This window comes from Rhineura floridana, chromosome 4 (assembly GCF_030035675.1).
Source record: "Rhineura floridana isolate rRhiFlo1 chromosome 4, rRhiFlo1.hap2, whole genome shotgun sequence".
Lineage (NCBI taxonomy): Eukaryota > Metazoa > Chordata > Lepidosauria > Squamata > Rhineuridae > Rhineura > Rhineura floridana.
The window spans coordinates 121277964-121304691 of record NC_084483.1 but is presented as its reverse complement, the minus strand read 5'-3'; the positions used below and the strand labels follow the sequence as shown (position 1 = coordinate 121304691).

Below are 26728 nucleotides of genomic sequence, written 5' to 3'. Positions count from 1 at the left end.
TTAACATACTTGATAGGGTTGTGCATAACTCTGCACACCAGTTTGAGGTGATCCACTCCAGGACAACCTGAGGAGAAGTGGCTTGTGAAGGAGCATCTGCACCCTGCAGAATTGAATCCTCCAGTCAACAGCTGGTGAGAGAAAAATTTGATCCTGTGGGGTGCTCCTTCGCAAAAGTTGCTTCTCTGTGAAGGAGGAGCATTGAAGGACCACCCACAACCCACAGCTGGTGAGTAGAAGATTAAATCCTGCTTGAGTCTGCTTCCCCAGCATGTTCCCAGTGGGGAACATGTTGGTGAAGTTGAGCTCTGCAGCGTTCTCATCCTATACTCCACCCCGACAGTTGTAGACTGCTCCAGGTGGCTGGACTCGACATGACACTGTCACCACCCAACTCTGCAGAGTCTGCCAAATTCAGGTTGGGGTATTTGGTGCACAGGCCTAATGCCTGACATGTCTTTTCCCCTAAGACTATCCTTTTGGATTCCTCAACACAACAAAATGTTACAATTTGGATCCAATTATGACCCATGGTTATAGATGCCATTACTTATTTTATCTCCAGAACAAAATGAAACCAAGCTTGCGAAAATGAGCAGACTTTGGCTTGGATAGGCTGAAGGCTGCTGATGCTGATATTTTTATACATGCATCTCCAGACCCATGTATGAATGTCATCTAAGGGTATTCTAGACATGACTATTTTACTGCAAAGATGAAAAAGCCTCAAACTTCAGAAGGAAATCAGAAAGTCCTATGACAATAAAATAGGCGTATAAGATATCTACATTACATCTTGAGAAATATATGGGGAAACAAACTTATAGCATGCGTTTGAAAAGTAACAGCAGGTGTCCTCAAAAGTAAGTGCAGCCAATAATATTGTATAATATATCTACAGTTTACTAGATGCAGCAACTTATCTTGTCAATTTTGTGAGATGCCATTGTCAGTTCATCGCCACTTGATCTCACTGACACAAATTGGGTTCTACTAGAGAAAAACCTACAAGTATTTGAAGAGGACAATCTCTGTGGGAGGAAATTAAAGTGTAGAAGGCGAGTTTAGAGGGAGTGTTAAGTAGGAAAATATATTTTCAAACTTACTATAGACCTATAGGGGCCAAATGACTTTTTACATTTGCAGCTCTGCTTCTGAGTTTAAAATGCTTTTAAATTCAAAGGTACTGCCTACAGTAGAAGCCTGAATTTAATAGGCACGAAGCTGAAGGTGTGTAGCATTTTTCATTCATCACAAGGAACAAGCACTTAGCTATGAGAGAGACCGACAATGAATCACTGCAGGGTAGAATCAAACACATCACAGGAACATGCAAGCCTTTTTTATTATTACTGTAACAGGTGAAAAATACTTTACAACTTAAAGCCCTAGAAAAAAGCATTCTCAACCTACCAGCCCTTTACACTTATCAAATTACCCACAGTATCATACATAATAGCATATTCACACTTTATGAGTTGAGACTAGAAAAGAGAGAGAGTGGAGAGAAGACCAACATTTCCCAGAGAAACCACTTTGAAGTGTTTATATAAATAATGCTGAAATATATCTTCCAAGCTGAAACTGGGCATTACTGTATAATACTGAAATACAGTCTTTTGATAGAATTTTAACATTTAGGCTAGATTATATTTATTATTATATAACTGCATATAATGTTTTTAACAATCTCTTTCTTGGTACAGCAAGTCCAGTATTTAGCTTTAAAAGTTAAATGTATTTATGAGCCAAACTGTGATATTGATCTTTCATATCAATATTGACCTCCCCAATAAAAAAACACATCATTCTTTGGGGAGTCATAATTATTTTAAATGTTTCATTAAACTGCACATGAAAGTAGGGCAGACATAAATAAATCTGAAGTGAACACAAATGTTAACTATAGACTTCTCAGATTACACCTACCCCCCACCATCTGGAAGCTCTACAAACAAGAAATTGGGAGTGGATCTTGGGATCATACATGCTCACCCCCTTCAAAACATTTAGAATAGCGAATATAAAATATCCCAAGTTCAATTCCCAGGATCTCCCAAATAGGGTTGGAAAACACCCCTGCCGAAAACCCTGGAGAGCCTCTGCCAGACAGAGTAGACAATACTGAGCCAGATGGACCAATACACTGACAGTATCTGGAAGTTCCCTATGTTCCCATGTTTCTAATATAACTCATGAACTGGCAGATATTGGATTAAATATCATGGAATCTCCCTGGCCATGTGATCCGCATTGCAGATCAGAATTTAATAGAGATTGTTAAAATCTCAGCTTCTCCTAATGTAACAAAAACAAAACACAAGACAGATAGTGTCCTCTCTTTCTCTATCCAAGTAAGCTAGTACTGTACAAGGAAAATTGGAGAAGTCATACTGCATCTGCATTAACATGCTTTAACATTTCTGTAGGACATCAAACAGCAAGCAAAATAAATAAATGGATAATTGTCTTGATATTGCAAACAATGCTAATCAACAGAAACTGGGGACAATGTTACAGCAATATTTTAGTCCTTAGTATCATGGCCCTGGCCCCAGCAACTCAGTCACACTGAGAAGTTAAGAACAAGTGTCAGCCTCCTCTGGCAACAATTTATACCTCCTTAGAGAGGTATACCTTACACTTGGAGAACCTCCATTCTAAAGGGATTTAAATGCACATTTTCAAATAATTGTTCCTATCCAGAAATATATACGCATTTTTCTCAACAAATATTGCAGCCCCTGAGAACCTCAAACCTGCATAAGCTTTGCATAATGATGGTTTCCAGCAAAGACACAAGCTCTTTTTTGCATCATTTAATAACATGCTTGTTCCAGAAGGCTGAGTACCATCCTATCCCTTTGCAATCTCTGCCATGCAGATAGCTGGACCGGATATGTGACTATCCATTGTGCCATGTTTATGATCTTGGAATTGGCACATCTCCTGCTTTTAATTTATCAAAAGATGCATCCCTTACCTTTTTTATCTGTTACAGCAACCTCATATTCTAAGCCTGTGGAATGTACAGTGCCTTGCAAAAGTAATCAGACCCCTAATCAACGCTCTCATATTACTGGATTACAAATGGTACATTGTAATTCGTTCTGGATGAAATTTTATTTTGAAACACTGAAACTCAACATCAATTATTGTAAGGTGACATTGGTTTTATGTTGGGAAATGATAAGAAAAAGTAAGAAACATAAAATACTGAAACATGTAGCTTGCATAAGTATTCAACCGCCACGCATTAATATTTGAGAGAGCCACCTTTCACTGCAATAACAGCTTTAAGTCTTTTGGTGTAGCTTTGCATACAGTGTCAGAGGGATTTTGGCCCATTCTTCTTGGCAGATGCACTCCAGGTTGTTCAGGCTGGGTGCAAGTCGCTTGTGGACCGCAATTTTCAAAGAGCATCACAGATTCCCAAAGAGATTGAGATCAGGACTTTGACTGGGCCACTGTAGGACAATTCATGTTTTTGTTCTTGAGCCACTGCAGTGTTGCTTTGGCCTTGTGCTTGGGATCACTGTCCTGCTGAAAAGTGAATTTCCTCCCAAGCTTCAGTTTTTAGTGGACTGAAGCAGGTTCTCTTGCAGTATTTCCCTGTATTTTGCTCCATCCATTCTTCCTTCAAATTTAACAAGATGCTTAGTCCCTGCTAATGAGAAGCATCCCCACAACATGATGCTGCCACCACCATACTTCACTGTAGGGATGGTGTGTCTTGAGGCATGGGCAGTGTTAGGTATGCGCCACACACAGTGCTTTGAGTTTTGGCCAAAAAGCTCCATCTTGGTCTCATCTGACCACAAAACCTTTCCCCACATCGCAGCTGGGGCACTCTCATGCTTTCTGGCAAACTCCAGTTGTGCTTTCAGATGGTACTTTTTGAGTAACAGCTTCTTCTTGCCACCCTCCCATACAGGCCAGGGTTATGCAGAACTCTTGATATGGTTGACTGGTCCATCATTACTGTACTCTCAGCCACTGAACTCTATAGCTCTTTCAAAGTGATTGTTGGCCTCTCTGTGGCTTCTCTCACAAGTCCCCTTCTTGTTCGAATGCTGAGTTTTGAGACGGCCTTTTCTTGGAAGTGCCTGGGTGGTGTCATGCAGCTTCCACTTCGTGATTATTGATCCAACTGTGCTCACTGGGATATCCAAACACTTCAATATTAGTTTGTACCCTTTTCCTAATCTATGCATTTGTATTACATTCTCTTTCACTTCTATAGAATGCTCTTTGGTCTTCATTTTCCTTCAGATCCACAGCCTGACCAATGATTCTTCTTTTATCCTGACAATGTGACAGCAACTTTAATGGTTCACAGGTGGAAGCCAATGGTATGGTAATTTCTTTCCATAGGGCAATTTCTTTCATTTGTGTAAACTGGGAGCTTCCACAGCACAGGGGTTGAATACTTATGCAAGCAACAGGTTTCAGTTTTTTATGTTTATTACAAACATTTCCCAATATAAAACCAATGTCACCTTATAATAATTGATTTTGAGTTTCAGTGTTTCAAAATAAAATAAAATAGCCTTTTAATATTAATGCATATCATCATTATTGATTTCCTTCAGGAGATTTGCTTTGGAATGTCACCAGCATGTAAGGCACTTCTTTTACATCCCAGGTTATTCTCAAATGAACAAAGGCAAACAGCTTTAGTAGGGATTGAGAAACCTCTGTTCATACATGCTTAGGTACAGAAGTATATTACCTTATTTTTCATCAATGATCTTAATCAATGAAGTTATGTGCAAATTTCACTGAGTGTTTATTGACTTGACATTCTAGAGAGGAACTGGTCACTTCTGCTAATGAAAAGAGGCACTCTGGGAAGAAATGGAATGGCGTCTATTCTGGTAACTCCAAGTGAACTAATAGTGCTCTACAAAGGAGTCCATACTTAAGTTCACTCGTACGTCTTTTCTTACAATGAAAAAAGAATTAAAACTTATTTCCGTAGTTCCTATTACAAATAGGAACTATAATCAAATGTAATATGTACATTGTATAGGAATACGTATAGTAGTTGTATGCAAGGAAGTGCCAAATACCTATTATATCAATATTATGCCAGATGCCCAACCAAGAAATCACTTGCTCCAGAAATTTCTCCAACTGCACTATACCTGATAGCACACACACAAAATCCCACATACTGCAAATTAAATGCATTAGACTCACGATGTCATAGGTACATGACACTGATAATGACTTGGACTGGCTAGAAGCAGAAGTTCTATAAACAGACTAACAGACAATGAATGAGTCCAGGAAGCCATCATCCCCCACACTAAAATTGTTCCAGATGACAGTAACATAGCAGTGACTAGGGGAATAAAAAAAATTGAAGAATGGTGGGGGAAAGTCAGTGGATGTGGGGAATCTACAAAAAAAGCTTGCTGGCTTAATTTCAATTCACAGGACACAAATGCCTTCATTCAGGGATGAGAAAGTCTAGTTGACCAGTTCTATCCTTCCTTGTGATGAATCTATAAAAGAAGCTGCAGCCTGAACAGCGAATATTGAGAAACACTTGGGTCAATGGTCAGAAGATTGCATTTTCTTGTACCATTTTGAGGAACAACATAGTGAAGAGGAATAGCTGTGTCCAGTTGTATACCTGCACCACCTGAGGAAGGCCTCTCCCGGGGGCTATGTCAGTTAGTTCTTGGCTGCTGTTCAACATCCATTTCTGAAATGGAAGTATTTCCCCCAGGGTTGCTGCCAGTGAACTGCCCCTTAACTAGTGAATCCAAAGGGGTTTGCTGCTTTGGGGAGGAGGAAAGGGGCCATTTCCCTGTTCCTTATCTTTAAGAATATTGATTAGTGATATCATGTGACAGAGGTTGGATAGTTATGTGGCTAGGTGAGAATTCTTTGATGAGAGCAGAAGCTCTGTGAGGTTTATGAAATGACTCCTACAGAGTAGTTAGTTCTTCATATGCTCTACTTTGGTTGAGTTCTATGAATTTCTTAGCCAAACTCCTGCTGGCAGAAGGAGGCGTAGGTGATTTTTGTCAATACCTCCTGAAGTGCCTTGCACCCTCCAAAAATCTCTGGAGGGTTGACGGAACATCTGGAAAATGGTGGGGGTTGTCACTGGAACTGCAAGGGGGAGGGAAATCAGTTCAAATCACCTCTCCCACCCTTCCTCCAGAAGAACCTACTAGATTGGACTGCATTCTGCAGACAGAAGAAGCCCTCTTGTTCACAGAAGAGGACATCTGCACTATTGATTTTTATTGAACTGTTAATTTTATTCATTACAGATGTTATTGATTCTTGGTATTATGTTAATATAAATATATTGACTAAAATGTGATTTATAGGTTATGTTTTTATGCTCTATTATTGTTGTGAACTGTTTTGAGCTCAATATCATTGTTGGAAAATCAATCACATCTGGTACTAAACAGGAATGGGAACCCAAGGCTGAATAATTAGATGCTGAAAAGGTATGTTCGTTGTGCACTGATAGGGGTAGAAGTGATATGACCTGGACCAAAAGTGGGCAGCCATACTTGGAAAGAACTATGTAGCAACCTGTCTGCTCTGCTCATGTCCTCCCACTATGCACCCTAGGTGACGCTCCAATGCCACACATGGACTGTGCTCTCTCCTTACTTCCTCAGATTGCAGATGTCAAATTCTTTCCAAAGAATTTTTGTTTTTGGAATATTAATCAACTCCTAATATACTGTCTATCCATCTAGTACAATATTGTAGCTATAGCCTCCTAGTCATTCATGCCTGTCTTTCCTGACCAATTGGTTTTCTGAATGCAGCCTTCCCCAACATAGTGCTCTCTGAATCTTTGGACTACAACTCCCATTAGTCCCAGCCAGCACACCTGATTGCAGTTGAGGGGTGAAATAAAACACAGAGACGTCAGCTTGGGTTGAACAAGGGCCACTTTATTTAAATTATAGAACAAAACCCAATTTAAAGTGACCTGCAGAGGGAAACCTAGGTGCGGGAACTGTCTATAAGCAAGTAGCTTGCCATACAGCTCTCGGGCGACCAGCCCCTGCTGGGGCAAGGGCAAGCCCATCTGCTTACCCTTTACCCCAGCCACACCCTGCAGGTGAGTAGGGGGGCCTTCCCACATCATCCCCACCCAGGGCCGTATAACCCCTGGGTAGATGAGGATAAGTTGGCCCCAGAAGCAGCCCATATCCTGCCCTCGAGCCGTAAAGCCCTGACAGACAGGCCTCTGGAACCGCCAATCACCTCCAAAGGTGCCTAAGGGGGCTGGACTCAAATAGTCCTATAGATCCCGCCCCTTATGCTGCACGTCGCGCTGACGTCACGGGCGCGACACGCGATGTTGCCCCATTAACAGACGGGGGCAGCGTCTTCACCCCCACCTGCAATCATGCCCCGCTCGTCAGCTGCGCGGCGAGCGGAGCTTCGTTTGTAAGGGACATGTTTATCTATAACTAATGGGGTTACAATCTCTTTTTCAGAACAGACATAGGCCTACTTTTCTAAGGCATGGAGATTTGCTGAGAGCTTTCATCTACACTTACTACTTATTTATTTATTTATACATTAGATTTATATCCTGCCCTTTCACCCAATAGGAGCTTAGGGTCCACTTCTCAATAGGCTGTACCTTGCTGATCCATGCTTGTGAATTCCCTGTTTCTCTTCTAAGCAGTGAAAACATTTGTGGGCACTGTATAATAGTAAAGTATCAAGGGGTTTCTATGCATTCCCTTTGAATGCAGACAGAACATACCCTAAAATGATTCTGCAGCATCTCCAGAACCACTCCTAACTCATAGCATGCCTAGTCTTTTTGAGGCAGTAAATGTTATTACATTACTAACATACAGATGGAAGTTGATATATATTCTTGTTTCTTCATAACCTTCCCACACAAACAGTTCAGGCTGGAGTATAGCCAATGCAGGATTCTCTTTCTAAAACGAATTATTAATCTAAAACCAGCTATACAATTTAAATCAGAAAATAAGTAGCTCCTAAAAATATATCTCAGCTATCGAAAGCCAGGATGCAGATGGTCTTTGCTTAGACATAAATATGTTTGGTCCAAATTATCACTGAGTGTAGGCTTCATATGACCACCAAAATCACAACAGAGACAGAACTTATGCACTCTCCAATCTAGATATTCCAATTATGATTCTGTGCATTTTAAAAAACCCATATTGTCATCGTGGAAATCCTTGAATGCAGAACTGCTTTTGATGTTATCTGGACACTGGTTTAAAAAAAAGCCTAATATTTTTTTCTGGAATTTTTAATCTCTATAAAACTAGCATAACCAATCTAGGAAGCCAATCTATGCTGTGAATATGCATTAGGTAATACAAAGGAACTATATCTAAAAATTATGTTTTCCAGTCTTGTTTGAGTACTTCATATAAAACTACTGATTAATAATCAGAAATCTGTTTTCACATCTGTGCAATATTCTTGAAGTCAGCAAAGGTTGCATGCAAGGTTACTGCAAAGGTATAATTTAGAAGGTATACATTAAATACACTTGTCAACAAACCAATGGAGTCAGTACATAAAACACTCAATTGGATAAAGTTTAATTGCCTTTGATAAAACTTCACTATCCGTTCAAGGTGTGAATGGTATTAGCAGCCAGCAGATGGCAGAAGCAGAGGCTGCTTTGAATGTTCTCCAAGGAAAGCTATGCTGACAGTATATATAGTTAGTTTTATTTCATCCTAACTCGCCTTTTACAAACATGGGCTTAGAACACCTACCAATCGACTGAATATTTACATGTTTATTAGACAGATGAATATTTTGGTAACAGCTGATTTCTTGTTAGTTTTCCTTGCTATTCCTCTCAGACTATATCCATGCAGAAGGTCCCTGGCATCTCCAGGAAAAGCTGGGAAAGACCCTGTCTGAAACTCTGGACAGCTGCTGACATTCAGTGTACACCGGATAACCAACCTGGTGCCTTCCAGATGTTCTGGACTACAACTCCCAAAGCTGCTGGAAGTTAAGAGTCCAAAACATCTGGAGGCAGCATTATGGGTACTCCTGATATATATAGCAGGTAACAGTGAGCTACCTACACCACAAAAAAGAGAAGTTCAACATATTTCAGCAAACTTTTTATTCAAAACTAAAAATGCACATGTCTGAAATGAAACAACCAGGTCAGGTAAGCCTTGCAAACAGACCACTTGAAGGCTTCTTCCAAAATGCATCCAGGGGTGCCTGCCTTGCCATTTTTCTTTCATCATGTAGCATCTTGCTATAGCAATCTAAAGCTTTGAGCACAGTTCTCCTCTCCATACACTCGAGCAGGCAGGAAAGGGACAGCCGCCACCACCTTGTGCTTGGTCTCTCTCTCTCTCTGCCATTCTCTCCTACACTTGAGCAGACATGTCTGTAGTAAAGAGTGTTTCCAGGGCACCTGAAGCACTGTTTACTGAGGAGGTGCCTGCAAGGAGCGCCATTCCAGCCATGCATGAGAGAGCTGCCTGCAGTAGCTGCAATCCAGTAGACAAGGAGCCGCCCATCCCAAAAAGGCTTTGTTAAAAGAAGTTTCTTTACTGGAGGATTTCTTAACTGAGGTATTACTGTGTATGCACTCTGAGAAGAAAAAATAAAACTTTAAAAAAACCACAAAAGGTGCAAAAGATAACACTATGTCATTTAGAACACAAATGGATACAAGATCCACTTTTCAATATGATACGTAGGCATACTGAGATTGATAGTGTAAGATAAATACCTAATGGGACCACCTTTTCTGCAGTAACCAAACCTATGTCCCAATTTTTATTAAGTCTGAGTTCTAGGGTAAAATATGCTATTGAATTGCAATTTAACAGCTTTATGTTGGGTCTCCTTTCGGAACTTTTTTTGTTTATTGTATAGCAACGTTAAGATCTTCTTCAAAATGTCCTGTTTTAGGCTAGAAAACTGGCAGCAATGTAAGGCTGTTTTTAAGCCTAACTGCTGCATGGGGAAGGCAATCTCCATAAAGATTGCAGCTGTGTAGGTTCCCCTCCCCAGCTGCAATCTCCTTGGACTGGCCTGCCATGAGTTGAAATTCACCAGGCAGGCCCTTGTTACCACACCATTGTCCAGTGATGTCTTCATGATCACCTTCAGTCCTTTTGGAGTGATACCCTGCTATCTGCCCTTAGATGGAAAAAGTCTACCTTTTCAAAAACACACAGTGGACAATCTTCTAAATTGTTTTCATCTTATTAATACATTAAGGAAAAGGTAAAATGACCTGATTTTCTTGACAAATTAGTGTGCCTAAAATGATTATGACCATGCACAACTCACAGCAGGCCAAGCCCAGTAACGTTATGTTTGTAAAAAACCTTCACTGACATCTATGATTTAGCTGTTATATACATTTACTCTGTGATTTTCAAAGTCATCTTGAGGATATACAAGTCCATTTGGAATTACAAGTCTAGGCAACCAGGAATTGGTTTTCCATAAACTCTAATGAAATGGATACAAGAGTGGTGTATCATAGTGATGGCAGATTTGGCTTTCTGGCAGGGCAAAGCTGCAACACTAGCTTCCCTGCAACAGGATCACTGCTGCTTACCAAAATTGAGAGGGGTGAGGAGGACTTGGAGGTCAGTGTGGATGCACTGGCAGGAGTGTTGGATTGGCTGTCCTGGTACACCCACACTGACCTCTCTGCTGCTTCATTCCTTCCCCTCCCAGTAAGGAACAGCAACCCTGCTGCTGGGAAGGTAGCTGAACTGCTTCTGGGTGACAAGAGTGACCATAAGAATGAAAAATGTGAATGATTGCTTTGCTACTTGGCTTTCCTTTTCTGAACTTTTGACAAATGCAGAATAACACTACAAAAACATGAAGACTTTGAGATCTATAAACCATCAAGTTGTTGCACATAACATATAACTATGTAAATATTAAAAGAGAGCCAGTGTGGTGTAGTGGTTAACATGTTGGACTACGACCTGGGAGAACAGGGTTCGAATCCCCACACAGCCATGAAGCTCACTGGGTGACCTTGGGCCAGTCACTGCCTCTCAGCCTCAGAGGAAGGCAATGGCAAACCACCTCTGAATACCGCTTACCATACAAACCCTGTTCACAGGGTCGCCATAAGTCAGAATTGACGTGAAGGCAGTCCATTTCCATTTTCATGTAAATATTGTTTTATTTTTTACTTTTGGTTCCTTTTTTCTGAAATGTGTGTTAATATTATAATTAAGCATGTTCTTCTTGGGTGTTTGAGTAGCAGAGGAATCTTTAATAAAAATATTTCTTATAGATAATATCTATACCAATCTAAGTCTGAGGCTCTAATCCAAATTTTTAGTATTGCACTGCACTAACTGAATTCCACATTAGCACTGTTCTAGTATTGCAAGGTAATAATGCTGGGGAAAACAGCAGGGAGTAGAAAAAGAGGAAGACCAAACAAGAGATGGATGGATTCCATAAAGGAAGCCACAGACCTGAACTTACAAGATCTGAACAGGGTGGTTCATGATAGATGCTCTTGGAGGTCACTGATTCATAGGGTCGCCATCAGTCGTAATCGACTTGAAGGCACATAACAACAACAACAACGTATTGCAAGCAGATCTGAGGGTACATTATGCCCACATGGAGCTCCAGTGTGAACAAGAACTCTTCATTAACTTCAATAATGGGTTACCTCAGTGCACACAATTGGGATGCACTCGTGACGTTGCTGTCAGCATTTTCCAATGAGGAAGCTTTGGCATATATGAGATCTCCATATGGGTATCACAGTTTGCATGGTAAGTTGTCTTTAGACTGGACTGAAAATATAGAGATGCATAAAAACAATATCTCTGATTGAGACAATGTTATGGGATTACGCTTAGTCTGACATATTGAATGTCATGAACCTGTAATATCTCTAAAACAAGAGACCCCTTGTATTCAGCAATAATCAATTTTTAAAAGAATATTCCTCAATATTATTATTATAACTATAGCGTCAATTATGCACATGGTGCTTTACAAAGAATGAGAGAAGAGGTCTCTGCTGCAAAGGGCTTATAGTCTTGAAATAGACACAAGGGAGATAACAGAATAAAAGGAGAATCGAGGCAGGGGTAAACAAGGGTAGGTGATTAGCTGCCATAGGATATGGGGATTAAGGAGTTGTGCCAAAGGCTTTACAGAAAAAGGGATGATAATATATTATTAATCTTCCAGTACTAATTTACTTTCTGTTTTTCTTAGAGTAGCTCTTTGATCTACCTAAGACTTTTCAAATGAAATATATAAACATGCCCTTCCAAGGGGGAAAAAAATCTCAGAAATTGTGTTTTTGTTTACAGTTAGAATGTTACATTGGTTAAATACTTACAAGAACACAACAGCAGCAACATTTGTTTTTCATAAATTATTCTCAATCAGCTTTTTAGGTATCACAAGAAAATATAGGCCACAATGGTCACTTACTATGATCTGTTCATATCACCCACTCTGCCACATACACTTCCTCATAATAAGGGTGCAGAGTTACCAGATAAGAACTATAGAAAACAGGAGACCACTGATTAAAATATCTAGGGAGAGTTCTCTATCTTGAGTACAAATAATATATCTTCACAAGCAATTTAGTATCCATACATACTGTATTGCAGAATATTCTGGGTAGAACCAATTATTGCTCCATTGACTAAAAATACACTTGAAAGGTTTAAAACAAAGACAGCACACTAACAAGTTAGAAACTCAGTTTGAAGTCATCATGTAATCTGATTAATACCTTCAATCAGAATATTTCTGCATGGTACACCTGGCAGTTTGTGGCCATTTGTGTAATTTAGAAGTTTCATAATTTAGAAATAACGTGTAGTTACTTTTTATAATCAACACTAGGAATTTAATATCTGAAACCACTTTTCCTCTCTACACATACATTTAGACCCATTCATCATAGGTATTTGCCCCTTTTAGAGAGTAGAAGGAAAAAGTATTACATATGTATTTAAATTTAAGGAATTAAAACTGTTGTTTAAATGAAGAACCACAACATATATTTTGGATCTTCTAAAGTGCCTAGAGTTTTTTTAACCTGGAAATAGAGGTGTGAAGAGAGCAAGTGTCAGCCCTACCATGTAGGAAAGGAAAGCAGGAATTGATGACTGAATGGTGCATAGGCATTTTTTAAAGTCTTAGCCACAGCATTTGACACTCTGTTTCAGGCAGCAAAAAGTCTTTAGCCAGGACAGGAAGGGATTATAAGAGCTGGGCAATGTGATGAAAAAATATTGTGGGGGGGTCATGGGATATAGAGCTAGGTGGGCATTGAGTTCAAGTTGTGAAGGAGCTGCATGGGCAAATCCAATGATAATACTAACCTGGAAAGGGAAAAATATCTATGCCCAATCCACAGGCTGCTGTGCTGTGCTGATAATTTTTCTCTTTCCCCAGTGCCCGCCCAGGACTCTAGCACAAACCATTGGGCCTTGCAAGAGTCACCAAGACTGTTTGTGATTGCTTAGAATTGTGCCAATAAGCCTATAAGATGCAGCACATCTAGAGCATCAGATGGTGAGTTCAGTAGCAACCAATGCTCATGGAAGATGGTCTTCCACAGAGTCATGCAATTATATCTGGAATTTTCTAGAACTTGGCTTTCTGTGCTGGCACTGGAAAAGCAAGCCATCAGTTTGTAGAGTGCCACTGATTTCGGTGTGTGTGTAGCACAATTTCATGAAGCTTCAGGAAACAGTACCTTAAAACAATCAACATTACACTCAGCTGGAGGGAAAGCCTTGACTTAAAACAACAACAACCACCAACTCAAAGTTTCAGTAAAAATATTAAAGGCATATGGATGCATGCATTCGGAATTGTGAAATCAAAACCAAAGAAAAACAAAAGTCATTACAGTTACTAATTGAAAGAAACATCAAACTGCAAACTGTGCAAAGTTAACCATAAAGCTCAGTTTATGTGGGCCATGAGTAAGTGCTTACCCATGTAAGCAATCTATATGTGCTCCACCCCTTTTAAAAGCACTTATCATATGCATTGGTTTATTAGGGTTAATGTGCCAGCAGTGTGCCCTCCTGGGCCACTGAATTGCCAGTATTAAACATGAATGGGTTGATGTATGTGCTAAATGCATTTAAATGTGATGGGGAGAAACTGGTACATTTACATGGTAAGAGCTTTAACCATGGCCTTTGTCATATATAAATTGGGCCTAATACTATTGCCAACTTGCAATTTTAACCATAAAACAATAGCATGGCCTTTTCCAGAATGGGTTAGGCAATGAGAGCTATTGGCTACAATAATCTTCAGTAATACTTCTCTTTACTCGGTTAGCATGAAAGATTATGGAGATGAATTTGCAAGAGCTGACCCTCCAGGTTTATTAAATATTCAGTGAATGTTCTGTATGCATGCTGCATATTAAAAAAAGGCTAGAAAATGGTACAGAATACCATATGTTAACTACTTCAAATAACACCACATCACGTCTATTTATTTTTAATAATTTATTTTAAATCAGTTTATCAGGTATCACAACATAATAAGGGAACAATGGTAAATCATGCAATCATAAATATTTAGTAATTTAAGTGTTAATTTGGATTTTTTCCCAGTTACCAGAGTTAGTTTTGTGCATGGTTTTCCCTTATGAATTCTGAGGTTCGTTCTTTTCTTACTGATTGTTCTACCTTGGTGATTGAGCCACTGCAATGCCCTTCTGAAGTATCATACCATATGGACCATTCAACAGCAAGAAACTGGTGATTTAGGCTCATGTTCCAGAATTCCTATTCCTCTCTCTGTAGCCATTCTTTCTTCTCACTAGGTTTCTGTATAGCCTACACAAAATCTGCTTTGCCTAGCATCATCTGCTACTATGTATGCTTAAGAATGAGATCAATACCATAACGTGCATTAGCCATAATTTCACAAATAAAGTGAATGTTAAAATTTGTGAAAATATGCCCAGAACCTTCACAAGATCTCTACAATAACCTAAAATTCACTATTGCACAAATGAGAACTACAAAACTCAATCATGACCCCCCTTACAACTATAAATGGCTATAAGTACATAAATGCAAGAGGCACATTAGACTCTGGAACTATGAAATGCCACTTCCAAAAGTGCCCATCCTTCTATTTTCAATAGCTTCTGCTTTTCCAACTTGACTCCCCCCAAAGCATTTCACCAGACGTTGCTTGAATTGGTGAATGTGAATCAAGCAGTTACACAATTTCCAAGGGGAAAAATAATTTCTTATGCAAAATCAAACCAATCATTCTAAATTGATGACACCTAGGAAATCAAAACTTCATCAACTACAGACCTTGAGTCCGAATGAAGCATCCGAGGCCAAGACTTCAACCTGAAAGTATAAGGAGAAATATCATTTCAAAGGTAGCCACTTAAAAATATCTCCTGACCACAACACCAGAATCCATGTAGAAAATAAATGCTAGAACAAAAGGCACTGTGTAATCCTGTAACACAAGAAGTTTAGATACAGAATGAACAGTACCAAGCCAAGAACTAAATATACTAAAGAGAGACAATAAGCTTACTTTTTGGAGGAGGAAAGGCACAGTGTAAACAATTTCAGTTCTCACCATATTGAAAGTAATTGAAGAAAATGTTACAGTGTTTTTATTTCAGGGATGGGCAGAAGCTAGACTGGGATGTACTGGTAGTTTTCTGGCTGATTTGTGGTAGATCAGCAAGGGTTTCTGACTCCCAATTATTTCAAAATGGCTGCCCCTCTCCAAATCAGGCCGCTTAGAATTTCTGATCCACAGGAGCTCAGAAGTAATTTGCACTTGCATACGCAGGTACTTTGAGCCGCAGACAAAAAGAGGGAAAACCCTCAAAGCACCCAGACAGCAGACAGTCAAAAATGAGAACAAAAATAGTTTTATTACTGCCCGATGCGTTTCAGGTGACAAAAACCCTTTATCAAGGGCAATCTGTAAAAACCACATTAAAAACAATTTTCAAACATGCTGTAAATAATAATACATTTATACATAAATCTATTAAAAATGGACAATACCGTAATATGCTGAACACTGGCTGGAAAAGCTCAAATTGAAAAGGAGAAAGGGACAACTGAAATGGAACATAATACAAACTAAAAAATTCACTTAAAAACTTCACATGTGAACACATGACCCTAAACTGAAAAATTCTAACAGGACTTCTCTCCCCAAAATGAACCTGAACCAAGCAAAAAAGAACAGAGAAATGCAAAGGTAAATTATATTTAGCATGCTGTTATCTAATCACTAACTCAAACTAAATGTGTTGAATGAGACTGGCTCTGGGGAGGAAAAATAAAAAACAAAACAACTGAGAATGAATTGGAATTCTAATCCACCTTTGCATTTCTCTGTTCTTTTTTGCTTGGTTCAGGTCTCTTCTTTGGCCTTCCTCTTTTTCTACTCCCTTCTGTTTTGCCCAGCATTATTGTCTTTTCTAATGAATCATGTGTTCTCATTATATGTCCAAAGTATGATAACCTGTTTCATCATTTTAGCTTTCAGTCATAGTTCTGGTTTAATTTGTTAATGTATAGATGCATTATTATTTATAGCTTGTTTGAAAATTGTTTTTAATGTTTTTTATGTATGTTTTTATAGATTGCCCTGGATAATGGGTTTTTGTCACCCCAAATGGGTCGGGAAGTAATAAAACAATTTTTGTTCTCATTTTTGGCTGTCTGCTGGCTGGGCACTTTGAGGGTTTCCCCTCTTTTCATCTGCGGTAGTTTTGGGGTGCCTCCCTCCTTGCTTTCTCATCTGTACCTGGAGCCAACATTTTACATCTGGCTCCAGTTCACAGATAAAAATCAAATCATATCATGCAAGTCTGAAGTCTGCCCACACCTGCAGTACATAAAAGACTCCATTCATGCAACACCCAGTCCAAGCAAGACATACTGTATGTATCTGGATGATGAAAAGACCAAGGAATATCAAGAAAGTGGGCAGGTTTATTGGTGGAGATTGTGTCAAACCTCTGGTGACTTCACAATGACAGATTTCATCTTAAAATAAGATGGGTATAATAATAATAATACACACTTTTAAATAGCTGTCATTGAATTATCCCCAAATTTGAATTAAAATTATGAATTAAAATTATGAATCAATAAATAATTAGCAGAACAGTAAAAAATTAAACAAGTGTGCATGCACACATGCAATGTAAGTACCAAAAGTAACTGTATAGCATCTATACAAATATTAACACCATTGAATGACTTCCAACTTCAAGTAAAACTAGGATACTCTTTCGTGAAGGTACACTAAATGATCTTTCCTTTATTGACATCTCATAAATGACACATAGACACATTTAACCCTCTGCTTTTGCTTCCCAAGCCAAGAACTCCTATATACAAAATATACAAGTAAATACATAGGTGCTGGTAAATTCAGCTGACAAGAGCTTCAGAAGAGGGGGGGGAAGACATTGGAAAGCTCAGGGGTGCAACATTTCAGCACACATGTAAATTACTCTTCGAGTCAGCGGACAAGGAAATTAGTTGTGAATGCACAGCCCAAGGTGCACAACTTTCCCCAGCTACAAACTGAAACAACATCCCAATATCAAGAATATAAAGTATTGTTTGGGCAGTGTAAAGTCTTGAGCAAAGCAAATTCTCCAAACGCATCTGGAAATAACAGATTTGCTCTCCTGGAGCAGAGACCACAATGTCTGATTGCAAGACACAATGAGGAGCAGAAGCTCAAAAGGATATCTGCACACTCTTACAGGATCTAGAAAGGCCAATATGGAATTCTAAATAATCTACTCATCTTAACAGAGTTGTATGTCTTTATTCAAAGTGTTATAAGTCATAATCAGCGGGATGATGTGTTGTAAATTTTAAATTGGAAGTACATCCAAGTGATTTCAAAGGGACTTACCTCTAAGTAAGTATGTTTAGGGCTGCAGCCTTATGTCCACATCTGTGTTCTGGACTGCACTCGGGCAGAATTTCAATTTATTGTCACCATATCTAAAAATAAATCACCACCTAAACTCTGAAGTTTCATAACAGTGACTTTTAAAGGAAGGCACTGACAGGCAGCATCAGTAAAGACAAACATACACTTGAGAAAAGGGGTTCACAAACTAAAACAGATCCAGTCAAACTAATAAATTCCATGTACTGGGTTCTAACAAGGTGCATTCATTGCTCAAAACTATCAATAGAAAACACAGCATTTCATTACACTGGAAAATGTATAGATGGAGAAGTTAAAGCCACAGAAGGAAACAAGATACGCAGAACATATATGGAAAGTGGGATTGGACCAAGATGATGGTGGTGTGAAAATTGGAGGGAGAAATATCAATAATTTAAGATAGGCAGATGATACCATACTACTAGCAGAAACCAGTAATGATTTGAAATGAATGCTGATGAAAGTTAAAGAGCAGAGCGCAAAAGCAGGACTGCAGCTGAATGTCAAAAAGACTAAAGTAATGACAAGAAGATATATGTAACTTTAAAGTTGACAACGAGGACATTGAACTTGTCAAGGATTATCAATACCTCAGCACAGTCATTAACCAAAATGGAGACAATAGTCAAGAAATCAAAAGAAGGCTAGGACTGGGGAGGGCAGCTATGAGAGAACTAGAAAAGGTCCTCAAATGCAAAGATGTATCACTGAACACTAAAGTCGGAATAATTCATACCATGGTATTCCCAATCTCTATGTATGGATGTGAAAGTTGGACAGTGAAAAAAGCAGATAACAGAAAAATCAACTCATTTGAAATGTGGTGTTGGAGGAGAGCTTTGTGCATACCATGGACTGCGAAAAAGGCAAATAATTGGGTGTTAGAATTAATTAAACCACAACTGTCACTAGAAGCTAAAATGATGAAACTGAGGTTATCATACTTTGGACACATAATGAGAAGACAGGATTCACTAGAGAAGACAATAATGCTGGGAAAAACAGAAGGGAGTAGAAAAAAAGGAAGGCCAAACAAGAGATGGATTGATTCCATAAAGGAAGGCACAGACCTGAACTTACAAGATCTGAACAGGGTGGTTCATGACAGATGCTCTTGGAGGTCATTGATTCATAGGGTCGCCACAAGTCGTAATCGACTTGAAGGCACATAACAACAACAGGCAAAATTAGAATCAATAATTATGTTTGACTCTTTAAACAATATGTCCATTTACATCTAAGGAATACATTAATAATATTGATTACAGAGAGACCTCTGATCATCTAATTTGGTTTGATAACATAGTTTCGGATACTATACAAACTGTTAATTTAAAATGATAGAGAAATGATTAATTTAAAATGATTAATTTAACTTTTTTCCTGTTAGAACTGATCTACCTACTGAATATTTACTCTCTTTCATATTTCCTATGTGGGACTTACAAACTTAGCTCAAAATTCAGTATGATGTTATCAAAAGGTTCTAATTACAAAAACTGTGCTGAATAGCAACTGATAATGTCAATTCTATTTTTCTGGAATAAATCAAAGCATAACTGTCAACTGCTCTGATAAAGTATTTAATTTCATGTCAAGGACTTTCCAATAAAATATCAGTATGTTAATAAAGAAGGACATGCCCTCCTCCACAGCATACACTGTATCTTACTCCATTTAATTTCTTCCTCTTGTACAGTATAGGTTTAGGTTGTTTTTAACTGTTTTAATTATGTGTTTTAAAATTGTTGTAACCTGCCCTGGGACCTCTGGGTGAAAGGCAGATGATGATGATGATGATGATGATGATGATGATGTTTGCTTTAACATTTGTGAAAGCACACAGTTGCAAAGTCACATAGAACAAGCCCTGCTTAAAACTCAAGCAAGGTTACAGCATCACACAAAGATTGCAGAAACTGCTTTCCGTAACAGTTTGTAACCATGCCTGGGAGGAATCCCCCTCTAGTGGGAACAGGAGAGTACTTCAAACAGTTTGTGAAACATCTTGTTACATACCTAAGCAGCAAGAACAAGGGCACCTCTCTATATTGTTCATCTGCTTATCACTGATCAAAATGGGTAATGAGTTTGGCTATCAAATGAAGGAAACCTGCAACTACTATTAGTAGCCATTGTTGGTGCCACAGAATTGGAAACATACAAATTTGCCATTAACAACACAGTAAGCTTTTTAACTACATTATTCTTTTTAGGCATGTCCATAAAAAGCCTACTTGCTTTTCATTCACTTTTACATGTCTCTATTACATAATTTGACTTTTGATTATCTTGGACACGTCTTTAACTCTGTAGAACAAGAAAGCAGGAGGCTACACAGACTGCTGTAGCTTTCTAATAGCAGCTAACATTTCTAACTGATAAAAGGTTTTTCTGTTTTGATCACTGTGACCTCTATCTATGGAGAAAAGTTCTGGCACCCATTTAACAATGGCAACAACAAAATCACACCTCCCTTTAAAAAAAATGATACTGCTGAGAAGAAGAAAACTGGCACGAGCGATATCTCAAATATGTTTTTGTATTGAAGGACTATGAACAGTTCAGTTTTGGTACTCAAAACCAATTACTGGGCTAAGAATGCTTTAATTCTAAGTGTATATCTCTACTTGGTCAGTCATAGGGTTCTGGTAAAAAACAAAAACAAATGCAAAGTAGATCCTGCAAGCCTCAACTCTGGCTTTAAATCGCCCCCTCCTCTGCTTTATTAGGATTCAGGAGTAAATTAGTTCTGATAACATATGGGTCTCCTGCTGTGTAAAAACAAATTATGAACAAATCCTGACTTTTGAGACAAGTATTATAAACATGAAATACTAGGTCATATATTTGCATTTATTATTTTCAAATTCTGAATAGTTAGATCTTTGGCACCAGACTGCATGAACACTTACTTTCCATTTATGGAGAAATAGCATACTACCTACTGCTTCCTTCAGAAAAATTCTGACACTTAAGTCTTAATGTGCTTACATGTGCACAGAAAGAGCCAAACAGCATCCTCCTATCTGTAGGACAAATGGCAATGTAAGCTGAATGACCAGGGTAGTTCTTTTGTAAAATTCTTAATTTGAACTTTATATTTAGAATGGTGAAAAGCACATTTTCACCTAAACATGTTACATCTTGCTGAATGGTGCATTTGAACATGAATTTACTAAATCCTTGCTGATCTACTTTAAATCACTTAGAAATCTACATGTAGATCCCGATCCACCAGTAGATTCTCTACCTTGTGCCCAACTCTTCTCACATTTTCCCCAAAACTGATTCTCCCCCAGTCAATTTTTCTCATGTTAGAGCTCCAAAAGCTCCCTCTGGGAGACAACCCCTTTAAGGGAGAAAAATGGCTAGGGAGCAGAGGTCCCAGCAAAATGTACAAATCATAATGCTTCCAAAGCATAATTTTCCAAAGCAACATCAACATGCAATGGAATCATTCATGTTTTCTTTCCTTTTCTTAAACTGACATTAAAAATCCTTAAGTACAAACTTGGCTTTTTCATTTGTGTTTAATCAGGCCAGTTCCTCCAGATTTCTGTGGGAGTATGCAAGGGAGAAGTCTGCCTGAAAATTAACCCTAAAATGTGGCCCAGTGTTAACAGTGAGCATTATAATCATGATAATCTACAGTACAGGCAGCTGGTGTGATAAATTAGTATAAATACTTTCAACAAAATATTTAAATGAAAAGTCAAAATTATTTACATACAGGGGAACCCTTGTCTGAGCTGGCTGTGGCAGGTCTTCTGCTAGACTTACATGGTGGATGAGAGAAGGGGGACAATGATGGATTATCTGGATGTATTTGTTAAATCAGACTGAGGTCATTGAAAAAGAAGGCAGAGACTCTCACTATAGCCATTGGATACTAATTCTGTTCAACTCATTCTCTAAGGTGATTGCTCAACAAAAGACTATCAGAATATCCACTGTAACAACAGATTGTTCTCTGACTCTCACAGTTCACTTACAATAATAAAGTGTTACACAGGTACAGAGGATGGAATTCTGAATGTGCAGAACTATGCTAATGCAATACATATGTACATTTGAAGATTCTGAGGGGTTGCGGCACCTCATCAGCATATGTGCACATGCATGCTTCCAATACACAATAAACAGCTCTTTTGAGGGCTGAAAGAAATAAACTACTCTGGTCATGCAATAGCGTTTGTTTTTTGAAGGCTTGACTTTATTTTCAAGATACCCACAACTTTTCATCATGCAAAGAGAAAGGTATAAAAAGATGGGAGCATACAAAACAGTGTCAGTTATAAATGGGATGCACATTTCAGTATCATGCACTGCTTTGGTCAGGAAGCATTTAGAATCCAAAACTTTGAAAGCTCAATTTTTTACCAGCATTGTATTACAGACTATTAAAATAATCCTGTGGGCCAGCAAAAGCACATCCTGATTTTCCTTCTCAATAAAATTCTCTAAAGACTTTTAAAAAACACAAACGTATTTACTTAAAACACAAATGAGTACTCAGACTGATATGCTTAATGTACAATTGTGCACAAAAAGTACCTACCAAATCTGTTATGATCATCTGGTTAGATTTGGTCTGTCACAATGCACTTCTTAGATCTTAGCCCTTGTTCACTGCATTGTATTATTTATAATCATAGTGCTATAATACACACCATTCTAGGTGTTCAACAATGTGTGTCAAAGGAGAATAATAAATTCAGTACTATGTGTATAGATTAGTTTTTGTATTAAAAATTGGGAAGTTTGTAGAAAGCACTGTAAACTTTGCCTGCAGGGTGGATAAAATCTGATTATTAAAATGGTTTAAAAAAAAAATCAAAATCACGAGTTTTCAATTTTCTAATTTCACTAAGAATTCCTTAAAAATAAGTTGGTTTAGAATGAAAAAATGAATGCAAACATGCCGAGTCCCTGACTGTCTACAAAACACTTTGGACAAGTGCAGTTAAACTTTCCTGGCTTCATAAACCATGATTTATGAAGTAAGAAAGGGCACTGGAGGCAAGCATTTCTCCTTTGCTCCTTTCCCTTCTCTCCTTGTGTGCCATCTCCAGAATTTCATTCCGGGTCTGCATTAAACCAGTTTTCTATTATGTCTGATCCAGGAGCTCTGGTTTAATGTCAGTTAGCAAACCAAAATGAGCGAGGATCTGAACTTGTTTATGATGTCAGTTAATAGAGCCTGAACCAGGCAACCGACAAATTTCAGAAGTTATACCAACCTATGTTTTGTAAAGCTTAACCATGGATTAATGTGACATTTCAATTATGGACATTTCAATCATTTCAAGGTGGAATTCAGGTGGCAGATTAATGTTTCAGTACAGGAATGCCAGTATATTAGTTGCAAACAGATACACCACTCAACAAATCATCAGCAAACCCAGATGCTCTCATCAATGCTTCAGCCAACATCTTAGATATACCTGCCCACTGCAGAGCAGCAGATCCTGGTTCAGCAGTAGTATCTATTCACCACATTTCAAAGCTATAACACCAGATGTATGCTTCTCAGAACAAATATCCCTAAGGACCACTGTCTTATTGTATACAAGCCCCTCCTCTTACTAACTTGTATTCAGGTAGAAGACCTCTGCATCCATTGCTAGAGGTCACAACTGGGTGCCTCTCCTAGACCAGGTATCTAGGAATGTTCCATGGTATATTTGGTTAAATGTACCTATAGCGTCCAGAAAGTTCTGAGAGATTCACATACCTCTAAGTGCTTGCCCATCAAATGCCTTGATGGTCCAAGTAATTCCAAACAAATGTGTCCACAAGTACAATATACTTGCTCCTGGGATAAGGAGAATTTTAAAATGGCACAGGAATAATGACAGAACTCTCAACTGTTTTAGGGAAAACTACTGCGAGAGGTGAGGGGCTCCACTAAGTTGTGTCTGAACTGTGCTATACTTTTTTTTCATCTATCTCCCTATCCTACCAGCAAGTGCAGCTTCAGTGGTTGTACCTTCTGTGAAAGTTAGTAACTTCACCATGTCCAAAACTTTCACCACATATTGTTTCCATTTCCATATGAAGGTGATGTAATAGCAGATGAGGTATTCATTTCAGTAAAAAGACATGTAGAACCACCCAGCAATGACTGAAATGGAATATGAGGATCCGATTGAAGACCTCTCTGCAAACTTTTTTTTAAAAAAAGCTTTAACATGCACCTTTCAAAAAAATTATAACCAAAAGCTCATTCTTTGAAAAGGCTTTGTTAATTAACCCACAGGGACTGGTTCCAATTCTAGAAAATAGTTTTTAAAAATAGTGTTGCCTACACTGGAGTAGTTCTACTTGGGATAGGATTTTAAAAGCACAGTGTAGCATTCTCTCCAATTCTCAAAGTGGTACTATTGTAAAATTTCATCCATTGCCTCAAGTCTTATTTTCAAGATTTGTTGTCACTAACATTTAAGTAATAAAGCAATGTTATGCTCAACACTCCCTTACTGCCTTTCCTCATCTCCTCAAAGAACTTCACAATACAGTATTTTTGAGTGTAATACTTTTACAGCAACCATAAAATAACTGCTTTTAAGGCAGGGTTCCTTTTAAAATTCCACAATGTATCCATTCTATAATTAGGAACATTACTTCCAATACTCAAAAAAATTACAGTGAAATCTTCCTCAAAGGAGAACGTAGCCTTTCTCTGTTTGCTTCTGCTGCTTATCACTTGTGAGTCAGGGCCTGGGGACAGAGCAACCAGGACAAGACCTTTATGAAATGCTTCTATTAATTGTATCTCTAAGGAAGTCTACTGGGAATTTCCAAGCAAGAAATAGAACATTATACTTTTTAAAACTGGGCCATCTGTTCATGCAACAAATGACTGTGTTTCTTTGCAAATTGAAGGGTGATGTTTGTGCTGCTCCAAGTTAAAGATGGTCTTTCATATGATGCTGGACTATGACCCATTCCTCACCACTAGCCATGCTGGCTGGAGCTGATGGGAGTTATAATCAACAACTTCTGGAAAGTGGTTGCCACATTTTACTCAACTTTAACAGCCCTCATTTTCAGGACTCTGTTTATATTGGGAGGCATAAAGCAAAGGCCTATCAGATGGTGCTTTCCCGCAATAATAATTTGACTATTTAAGTCAGGAAAGCCTTCACTGCAGAAGCCAGCTATACTTTGCAAGGAATTACAGTTTTTAATTGCTGTGTTTAACTGATTGCAGTGGCGTCACTAGGGTTGGTGTCACCTGGTGCGGTAACTCATGGTGTCACCCCCAAGGACCTCCTCCCGTATCAGACCATACAGAATCCTTAGTAATGTTTTTTGTACTAATGTTACTCGTAAATCGTAATTTCCATATATCACTGAATGTAATGGCAATAGTAGTGACATAAACAACTAGCAAAATTAAAATTACACCTTTAAATTACAGTATCATACGCACAGCTCAAATTCTTGCTCTTATTACTAATGGGAGTTAATTATCTTGCATATGCCCATAGTAAATTTTCAGATACTTTCAGACCCTCAGCAATTTTCAAGTGGTCTATGTAGAAGAAAGGTTTGGGAACCCCTGGGATAAGACACCTGCTTATGTCCCTATGCTGCTCTCACCCCTCATTTAGGTGCCTGGGATGCATGCGTGTGGACACACCTCCTTACAATTATGGAAAGTGATTCTTAATAATAAGTCTCCAGACACAAAGTTACATAGGTATTTATCAGTTGTTTAGTAGAAAATTCAGAGTTACAGCCACGTACACCCTTTTTTGCTCCTGGATTAAGAATGAGATCTTTGTTAATGCATTCTCTCACAACAACAAACATCTCTAGGAGCCAATCAGCATGAAAGTGGAGAGCATTAGCAACTGAGAAGAGTCTTCTCAGTGGCTGACTCACCTCCTTTCACTCTGATTGGCTCCAATCTGCAGAAAAGGCAAGGAAGCATATTAGAAGACTCTTCTCAGTGACTAACACACTCCCTTTTCATGCTGACTGTAGGATGCTTGGAGACATAGCGACCCTGCTCCCAAAAAAGCAGAGGGACTAAGATCCCCTGGGCAACTACCCTCCTGGTGCTTATGGACATGACCGTAATATATTTTGTGACGTGCAAGTTCAATATTATTTATTAAGTGTGTTTAGGATTAGACTGATGGCATTCCCAAATACGTACTTTCACACAGACTTTGGTTTTCCATAACACAATGTTTGTCCAAGCCTCCACACTTGGGGGGGCACTACTTGCACACCCCTTCCTTAAGCACATCAAAGTTGGATACACACCTGAACCAAGACCCAGACAAAAGAGCACTCAAAACAAAAAGGTAATTACAGTGGCTGAGTAGATCTTGTACAGTGGTTATACTGACTGGGCAGCCACTGTCCTTCATATTTTACAAAATACTTTTTCCTATACAAAGATTAAATTTCTGTGTATGAAAAAGTAATATATGAAGAGGTCTCAATAGTGAGAAAAGTAAACAAGTGAATGGTGATCCAAATGTTTTTCATTCTCACATTATGAAGCTAGCTGCCAGATGATGTATCACCATCGCTACGCATGCAGCGTAGACTGAAAAAAAAGCACCCAAGCCACCATTCAATACGTCCACGTGTTCTTTCCTACATGAATCTACAGGTCTCAAAAAGTAATGTGTGACAAAGTCCTCAAACACCTTATAACATGCCTCAAACATGGTCTCTTGTTCTACCAGCATGCCTTCACACCATCACTCTGCCAAAACATAAGGAT

The 26728-nt window shown here is 38.6% G+C and overlaps 1 protein-coding gene across 14 annotated transcripts in view; it reads right to left on the bottom strand.

Moving 5' to 3' along the window:
• Positions 1-26728, bottom strand: part of ARID1B (AT-rich interaction domain 1B) — a 620767-nt gene that overhangs the window by 233869 nt on the left and 360170 nt on the right. For 11 of the 14 annotated variants that reach the window (XM_061624213.1, XM_061624203.1, XM_061624207.1 and 8 more), the window contains one exon: positions 15339-15377. The exons of the other annotated variants lie outside the window; for them this stretch is intronic. In XM_061624213.1, the coding sequence (XP_061480197.1) occupies positions 15339-15377 (39 nt within the window). The remainder of the gene's footprint in view (positions 1-15338; positions 15378-26728) is intronic. 14 annotated transcript variants of the gene reach the window in all.